Raw genomic sequence first — 8,817 nt, 5'->3', positions numbered from 1 at the left:
CTATTAAAGTAAACAAAAGTTGCTTGGAGTTACAAGTCATTAAATAAAAATGAGATGACAAGCAAGGTCACTTGGACCCAGAGATCGAATGAAATGTCAAGATTAAACACCGGAGGGTTTAAAACAAACACAAACCAACCCCCCTCCCCTCTTCCCTCATGGGTCAAAAAGGAGCTTAAGACAATCCAAAAATATTTTCTGAATTTGAAGTCCCCAAAAAGTAAGGATTCAAAGGTCACATACAAAGTACTTCCCACTTTCTTGGTCTCACCATGGCTATTCTGAGGGGACTGTGCAATTAGTACCTGGGGGGGGAAAAAAACTCTTAAGAGAGTTGGAGAGGTCCAGATGTTGGAGATTATGACCTCCTGGATAAAATGGAATTTAACAAAAAGAATTAATTTATGACTTTCTCTCCCTATTTGCAGTATGTGTTCAGCTTATTATCTGTACATATTGTGATGCACAGCAATTACAATGCTGAAAATAATGGGCAACACGTGTCCACTGTAGTTAAGTTTAAAAGGGGGGGGCATTTGTCACATTTTAGTCTGCACATCTGGTTCTACAATATTTGCCAACTGATTAATATAGAAATATATTGCAGTGAAAATCCTTTCATATTAAAGTTTTATTTGCCAGGAAGTAGAATTCTTTCCTTTCCTCTCTCTCCCCCACATTTTATGCTGAACTCTGAAATTTCCAGCACTAGGGTTCATCTGAGCAAACAGGACAGAGAATCTGCTCTTGTCTTTGTTTAATTCTCCAAGTTCTGATAGTGACAATTGGGATATATATGCATCCTTTGTTTTGTAAAGCACATCCACAAGGGAGAAACCCTAAGGCTTATTCTAGAAAGCTGGTAGGGCATCAGATATCTCCCACACTTAAAACCACATAAATTAAATTCTAAATTTTAAACTCCCTTTTATTGAAATATAAGTTTGTTTAGCATATTTACAACACTTTATGCACATATATACACAGAAGGCAAATTCTGTCAAATAAAAAAGTTTTTCTTAATAAAAAATTAAAATAAAAACAAAGTAAAGTGCATGAAATTCATTTTCTTCTGGTGAACATCATCATTGTCAAAATTTTGGTCGATGGGGAGGGGGGGAGGAAGAATAAATTCATTACTTGACTCAGCGCATACAGCCGGTCCTGTATTTGTAGCCCTTAGGCCAAAATGACAAGTGGTAAGGAACAAGTCAGACTCATTGTCAGGGTCTGTAGGACCCCCACCCCGGTTCCGAAGGTCCTGCTCTCTTTGTCCTATCGGGAGCCTTCCCCCAGCTCCTAACAGTGATCTCACCATCACGGTGCTGGAACAAAGGCGGAAGACAGGAAGGGGGCTCCACCAGCCAATGTCACAGCCCAGCTCCGGGGCCACCAGCGCAGCGTTTGGTAGGAAATGCAGGATTAGCTCAACGGCTCAAACAGAAGTTTTCCTTTTTCGGAAGGGGAATGCGGGGGCCAAGGAATGGGATGCATCTCCCACGGAGACGGCCACTCGGGGGCCAAACTCCGCAGCCCGTTTCTTCGGATCCAAACTCAGTGCTGGCACAGGGTAGAATCCTTTCAAGAGGCTGGGCGGAAGGAATGGTTCACTTCTTCCCCCGGTGAGTTCGTCCTCCCAGAACTTTGAAAGGAAACGGCAGGAGACGGAGAGAAAGGGGCAGGTGGGTGAAGCTGAAGTTTTAGCCTCCTTCCCGCTCCGGCCACTGGCTGGGCGTTGGCCGGCCTGTCCCCCGCGGCGGCCGAAGCGACGGCCCTTCCCCCATCAGCCATTCCTCAGCCAGGGGTCTCTCTCTCTCTTCCTCCAGGGTACGCTAAGTCCCCGGTCGGCGGCCGTACTTGGCCTTACAGTGCAAAATGTGCTTGGCGAGGAAGTCGAGGCGGCGCTGCAGCAGCTGAGCGTGGGGGTCGGCGAGCGCGGCCAGCTCCGGGAAGCGAGGCTCGTGGCGCTGGTAGAGGCGCAGCAGCCGGGCGGCCGCGTCCTGGCCGCGGTGCAGCTCCAGGACGCGCCGCGCAGTCCGCTCGCGGAACACGCACACCGACTGCAGCAGCGGCTCGTTATATTTGTCCCACATGCCCGCCACCCGGTAGCCGTGCACCAAGCCCGCCTCGTTGTCCAGAAAGACCAGCGCCCCGCCGGGGCCGCGGTGCAGGTTGCTGGTGGCGCGCTGCATGACGCGCGGGTCCCACTGCAGGCTGAAGAGGTTGCTGACGAGCCGGTCGAAGTTGGCCGTCAGATAGTCAAAAAGGATCAAGTCGGTCCACTGCACCAGGTCCACCAGCTCCGCCTGGCTGCGGTTGGCCAGCTCGCCCCCGGCGGCACGCAGGGGCCGCAGCTGGCCGTCCTCCGAGCGCCAGGGCGCGGGCACCACCACGTCCGTGAGGTTGGGCAGCCAGCGCGTCAGGCTCACCACGCTGCCCTCCGTCCAGTGTGCGGCGCGAAGCTCCTCCTGCACCTGCGCCCACTGCGCGCCGCGAGCCTCCACCCGGGCCAGTGCCAGCGGCGGCACGTGGCGCTGGAGGCCCAGCAGGCGCGCCAGGTAGTAGGACAGGGCCTCGCCCTGTATCTGCTCGGGGTTGATGCCGTAGCGCACGCAGGCGCGGGTGCCGTCGGAAAAGCGGGCCAGCCGGTTGGAGCTGCGCCCGCAGCCGCCGCGCTCCAGGGCCACCACCCGGGCGCCGCGCGCCGCCTCCAGCCACGCCGCCGCCTGCGACTCCGAGAAACCGCGGGGCACCTGCTCCTCCAGGCCGCGGCTCCAGAAGACGCCCCCGTGCACCACGGCGCGCCCCTCCGGCCCGAGCCGCCGGGCTGGCACGTGTCGCTCGCGCTCGCCCGGGGGCCGCCGGGGCGGGCCGTCCGCGCCGGCCGCCAAGGTGAGCAGCGCCCGGAAAGTTTTCAGGGAGCCGCCGCGGGCGTCCCGCGCTAGGGGCGGGGGCAGGGGGAAGCGAGGCGCGGGCCCGGGGCCGCCGCTCCGGGCCGGGCGCCGCGGGAGTCGGTCTTCGGGCGGCTGGGTGCGCGGCGGCAGGAGCCCGCCCCACAGCGCCAGCAGCGAGCCCAGCGCCAGCAGCCAGAGCCCCGCGGCGGCGGCGGCGGCGTCCCGCATCCTCCTGCCCATGCTCCCCCGGCCGTGCCGGGGCCGCCGCCGCTTCAAGCCGAGCCCGGGCGCCCGGGTCCCGGCGGCGAGGCGGGCCCGGCAGCGTGCTGGCTCCGGGGCTCCGGGCGCCTCAGCCCCATCGCGGCAGCGGGGCTCTGCCTGGCGCTCCGCCCCGCGCTGGGAACTCGCCTCGCCGCCGCTTCCCAGCTGCTTTTGTATTTCGCTGTGAGACCCTCGGGCGGGCGCGATTCACAGGCGCCCGGACCACGTGGGAGCGAGGGGGATCCCCCTCCCCCTCCGCGGCCGCGGCTCCCCGCCCCCCACTCCCCCGCCCCCTTCCCCTCCTCTTCCCCTTAAAGCGGCGATGGCTCTTTCCGAGCGGGAGAGGCGGCCCCACTTCGGTCGGGGACTTAGCGGCCTGGAGGAAGCCGGGCTGGCGGCGCCCGCGCGGGGGCGTCGGAGGGGGCGGCACCGAGCTGGAGTGGCGCGGGGTAGGAGGGCCGCGGCTCGGTCCCTGGTTGGAGAGGTCGCCGGGTCCCCGCGCCGGGGCAGCGCCGGCCTCCGGCAAAGTTCAGACTGACCCCTGCCGCGCTCTGGGCGCCGCCTGGCGAGTGTTGGGGCGGGTCCCTTCGCCTGCTCGCTTTCCGACGGTGTGATTCACCCTGCCTTTATGTAAATCCCTGGGAATCTCTCCGAGCCACGGAGGATGTGACTCCAGCCCGGTTAGAGGAAACGTCTGTAGCAAACAACTTTGAACCGACCCCCCTTTCCGACTTCGCTTACCGCGGCGGGTCGCTGCGGGCGTGTGCGCTTTGACGTTGGTGGTTCCGTCTTTCCCGTGGGACTCACGGGGGCATTAAACCTGGCTGTGCAAGTAATAGAACACCTAGGGCAGCTCCTAGCCTTTCGTTCATCGATTCAACAAAGCGTCGGTCTCAGGGCAGTAAAACCCACAGATTCTCCCCGTGTTCGAGGAGCTGACGTTCCTGGGAGAGGTTCAGGTTGCTAAGAGAGCATTGTGTAACCCAGGATCCGACCTAGTGCAGGAGGTAGAGGTGCCAGGGACACACACACACACACACACACACACACACACACTCTCTCTCTCTCTCTCTGTCTAAAGAAATGATACAGTTTTGCCCACGAGGAAACTGAGGCAGGGAGAAGGCTTGCTCAATATGCTAGACTTAGCAAGTGCACAAACTAAAATTCAAACTTGGGCCTTCTGGCGGCGTGCCACCTGATTTTCCCTTCATCAAGAAGCTCATTACTTTATCAAGTTGCCAGCATCTTCATTTTTTTTTTAAATCGTTGTCATTTAGCCAGTTACTTTCGTCTCCAAAAGTGACTTTCAATTCGAATGAAAAAGAATCCTGATATTACATTTGACTTGCTGGTTTAATGGCTTAAGGGAAAAATATGATTGGGGAGGGGGTGGAAGAGAAAAAACCCAAAACAATGACATAACAGACCACATTGTCTTCCAGCCGCCTCTGGGTTCAAGCCACCAGGAAGGCTCTTGGATAAGAATTGACTTTCCCCCTTCCCTCTCTGCAGGAGCATGTCCCAGAAACAAAACAGGTAAGACACAAGATGGGGGGTGGGGTGGGGGTGAAGGTGGAATCCACCTCCTGAAAGCAGGAGTTTGACATGTTTTCTTGCATGTGTTTCTTTTCTCTCTTTATCCTCCATCAGGTGCACATGGGGGTTTTTGACTTTATGAGCTCATCAGCTGGCACTGATTATATTTTATTCTCCAAAGAATGAATGTTTAGAGTTATAGGGCAGACGCCCTCATGTTTGTGGCTGAACAGAGGCATCAACAGACCGTATCTGGAGCCTTCTAGTGCTTACCCTATATGCCCTCAAGTGTTTCCATATTGGCTGAAGTGTGGAGTCTTTGTTGAATCTGTTCCACACCACACAGCTATATCGTGCCTTTTTATAGATCTTATCTGATGATGCGCTGACTGTGGCTCCCATATGTATGCATCAAAACATATTAATTCAGTAAAAGATACTTTCTGCTCTGTGTATGCTCTGTACCTTCTGTTTCCCTAAAGGGCAGGGACTAATGTTTCTTGACAACCTTTTATTTTTCTTACCACCTAATATAATATATTACACCAAATAGATGCTCAGTAAATTGAATTTGATTTTTTGTCTTTTGGTTTAACTTCTGAGAATTTTTTTTTTTTTTTTTAAACGCGATGCTTTCAGCTTGGGTAAACTGTAAGCAAGATCTCCACCTTGTGGGCACAAGTGGAATATCATCTGTGTATGCATGTTTCACAGGATAATTCATTATTTCAGTTAAATTCTGAGAATATTAGGCGGCTACCACAGTCCGTGACATGTCCTAGGTGCTATGAGGAAATGCAAAGTAGTCGGCGTCTTTGTCTTTTTAACTGTTAACAAAAACTATAGAGAACTGCCAGGGATAGTTCACTGTAAACTATGAGGCAAGGAGTCCCTCTTGTCTGTTTCAGGGCTGCCTGGCACCGTGCCTGGCACTTAGTGGGTGTTCAGTACGATTTGGTGAATAAGTCATTGGAATGTTAATGAGATTAAGTTTTGGCAAGTGGCATGTTGGTTTGTTTATTTTTATTTTTATTTTTTTACTTTTTTTTTTTAACGTTTATTTATTTTTGAGACAGAGAGAGACAGAGCATGAATGGGGGAGGGTCAGAGAGAGAGGGAGACACAGAATCTGAAACAGGCTCCAGACTCTGAGCTGTCAGCACAGAGCCCAACGCAGGGCTCGAACTCACAGACTGCGAGATCACGACCTGAGCCGAAGTTGGCCGCTTAATTGACTGAGCCACCCAGGCGCCCCAGTTTTTTAATTTTTTAAATAAAATCTGTGTACTACTAAAAGGTACAAAATAAGAACTTTCGTTCAGTTTAAAAGGAAAAAAATATTGGTGAAGGCTCCACATAATGTAGGAAGAGGAAGCACGTGGCTTTCCTTCAGGGAGAGCTGGCCTCCAACCCAGCAACTCCACATCCCGGAATCTTTCAGTCATGTTCCTGGTACTGACGAAGAAAACTGGGCCTTAAAGAGGTTGGCTAAGCTCTTACCCCTAGGAAGATGGGCTGACCTTATCGTAGCCCTTTGCCCGTAGCTACAGGACTGAATGCACCTCATACCACAATGGGATGCGCTAACAGAAACTTGAACAAATGCACCGAAATGCAGTGTTCCGTAAAACCAAAGGAATAAGCCAAAACCGAAACGCAAGCCCCCAATGGAATGCAGTTTTAAAATGGTCTTTGATGATTTTAGAGAGTATTTAAACACACCCCTGTGTTTTTAACCTGTAAGATGACCACACTCCCTCCTGCCTCTACTTCCCAGTCCAAGGACACTCCTCTCCCCCGCTCCTGGCCAAATCACTGTGGCTCAGACTGTGGGATAGCACAGTCTGATGCTTGCGGATAAAGGAAGGTGCTGCTCATCTGTCCCTATGAACCTATTTTCACCTTGAAAACTTTCTTAATATTCCTCGGAGCTTCTCCCTGAGCCCTGACTTCCAGTTGCTTCAAATTTTTCCATAGTTCTGTTTGAAGAATGATGTGGCTCATTTAACAGTGCCTCCTGGGGAAGAGGGTGGGGGTGGAGTGGAGGGTTGGGAGCAGGGCTGGAGGCTTGGAGTTGGAACGTTTCCCAAGTCTGGCATTTCCACATTCTGGCTGTTTCCTTTCTGGCCAGTTATTTCCCTTCTATGAGTTTAGATTTCCACATCTGAGAAATGAGGGTAATAAATCCTACCTACCTCACGCAGTTGTTAGGACGTGCTAGCGAGATACTAATAATCACCACAAAGCTGGCGGCAAACACCGAGTGCTTATTATGGGCTTGGCACGGGGCTAAGCCCTGCACACGAGTTATCTGCTTTAACCTTTCCAGCAAATATGATTGTCCCCCTTTTACAGATGGGAATGCTGAAGCCTAGCCAATGACTAGCCTGAAGCCATATAGTAAGTAAAAGGCAGGGCTGAGATTCTAGAATGATGGAGGACAAACCCTTTGCAAAAAAAAAAAAAATTATTGCATTAAATCCAAGTAGACTCAACTCAGATTACATTTTGCTTTGAAATGTTCTCTGGGGTTGCTCCTAAGTGAAACGGTTAAGAGACCAAATCCTCAAGCCAAATTGGGTTTAAAACTTCCCGGGCATGTAACCTTAAGTTACTTGACCTCTCTGTGCCTCAGTGTACTCATTTGTAAAGTGCGGTTGTACGAGTATTGTTGGTGTTACTAATACTAATGGTAACAATTATGTAACATCTGATGATTAACACTACTTATCGGTAACAAACCTTGTAGGTCATTGTGAGGATTAAATTAGCTCCTGTATTTAAAATGCTTAAAAGACTATCTGAGTTCATTCTTCTAGTATTTGTGTGACTATGTGTGAGTTTATTAGCTCTGTGACGCTGGGCAGCTTTCTAACCTCTCTGGGCCATAGTTTTATTTGGGTCTGCCTTTCCCCCCTTCTCTGTCCCGTAGGGTACCGTATTTTTCTGCTTGAGGATCACTTTCCCTTCCTTGGTATGTCTCTATTGGGTCTTGAGCTCAAGAATTGCTTAACTGATCCCGTCCTCACATACCTGGCTGCCAGGGGCAGGTATTTACACACCCTGTTCCAGGTAAATCCTGCTGGATAGCTAGAAGGAGGTCAGGAAATGTAGTAGACTTTGCAGTTAATCTGTCTGCCTGAATGAGTCCTGCTTTTAAGAATACACTGTGTTTCTGGAAAGAAAGTCAAAATTGACATAAACCCGTAATTTATGGTGAGAATAGCATTTTTATGAACCTCTTTATTCCCTTTTTGACCTGCTTTTGAAAAAGATTCCTGTAGCCACTGGTGTTAGAAACTAGAATCTAAAGGTTAGTGCTCTGGCGAATTAATTTAGCAAGTTTTAAAGCCGTTGCCGAGACGAACCTGTCGGATAGCGTCATACTCTAGTTACAGGGTGTGGTGATAAAAATACCGGGCTGGGCATTTGGGGACAGGAGTTTTTTTTTTCTCTGCTATAATTTAGTTCAACTGCAATTTTGTCTTCAAGTGGCGAAGGCCAAGAACTGGGCAGTAAGTGATGGGCCATCTGTTTTTCTCTCCTCATTAACGCTCTGTTGGGAGCTTTGGTTGGTTCTCTTCAGTTTTCTCTTTTGTCCTTCTTCCCGGCAGCTCCCCATTCTCCTCCCTGCACCTGGGGCTGGAAGAGAAGCTGAGCCCTGGTTGGGCTAAGCCAGTCACGGTGTTTTCAATCCCCTTGCCCGCGTTAGGTGTAGGCATAGGCTTGTGACGCCATTCTGGCCAGTGAGACCTGGAAGACCCCAGAGATGTTTCCGGAAGAGGTATCCATATTATGGCAAAAAGACACGGAAAAGGTGTGGCCCCTTTTCTCCGTGGTTCAGGTCCAGCTGTGAGGGCTGGAATAGGACAGTCACTGTATGACTGCAAAGGGAGCTAAGAGGACAAGTGAGGCGGGCAGAACAGAAGGAAGGAGCCTGGGTCCTTGGTAATGTCATCAAGCCCTCAGATTAATCCACCCTGAAGCCACCTTTCCTCTGGACTTCTTGCGTGGTTGAACGCTCTCCAAATTGGGGCTTTTTGCTGTTTGCAGACCAGTGATTCCTAGATGATACCATCTCTCACAGAGGAGCTTACAAACCAGAGAGGAGCAAACACGTAAA

General features: G+C 51.6%; 1 protein-coding gene across 1 annotated transcript; it reads right to left on the bottom strand.

The window, feature by feature from the left end:
- Positions 1-1,059: 1,059 nt before the first annotated feature.
- Positions 1,060-3,134, bottom strand: FJX1 (four-jointed box kinase 1). The gene has a single exon (XM_047072272.1). It carries the CDS (start codon positions 3,132-3,134, stop codon positions 1,833-1,835), a length of 1,302 nt encoding a protein of 433 aa, XP_046928228.1. The 3' UTR covers positions 1,060-1,832.
- Between the last annotated feature and the right edge of the window lie 5,683 nt (positions 3,135-8,817).

The sequence above is a fragment of the Lynx rufus genome, unplaced genomic scaffold (genome assembly GCF_022079265.1).
Source record: "Lynx rufus isolate CCGP_SWC_20201006 ecotype Redwood Valley unplaced genomic scaffold, mLynRuf1.p SCAF_9, whole genome shotgun sequence".
NCBI classification, from domain to species: domain Eukaryota; kingdom Metazoa; phylum Chordata; class Mammalia; order Carnivora; family Felidae; genus Lynx; species Lynx rufus.
Note: the sequence above shows the minus strand (reverse complement) of the source record. Positions and strands in the feature narration are given on the sequence as shown.

Excerpts from the sequence above, each read along its gene's own strand:
- FJX1 (XM_047072272.1), bottom strand. The coding sequence starts at position 3,134 with ATGGGCAGGAGGATGCGGGACGCCGCCGCCGCCGCCGCGGGGCTCTGG.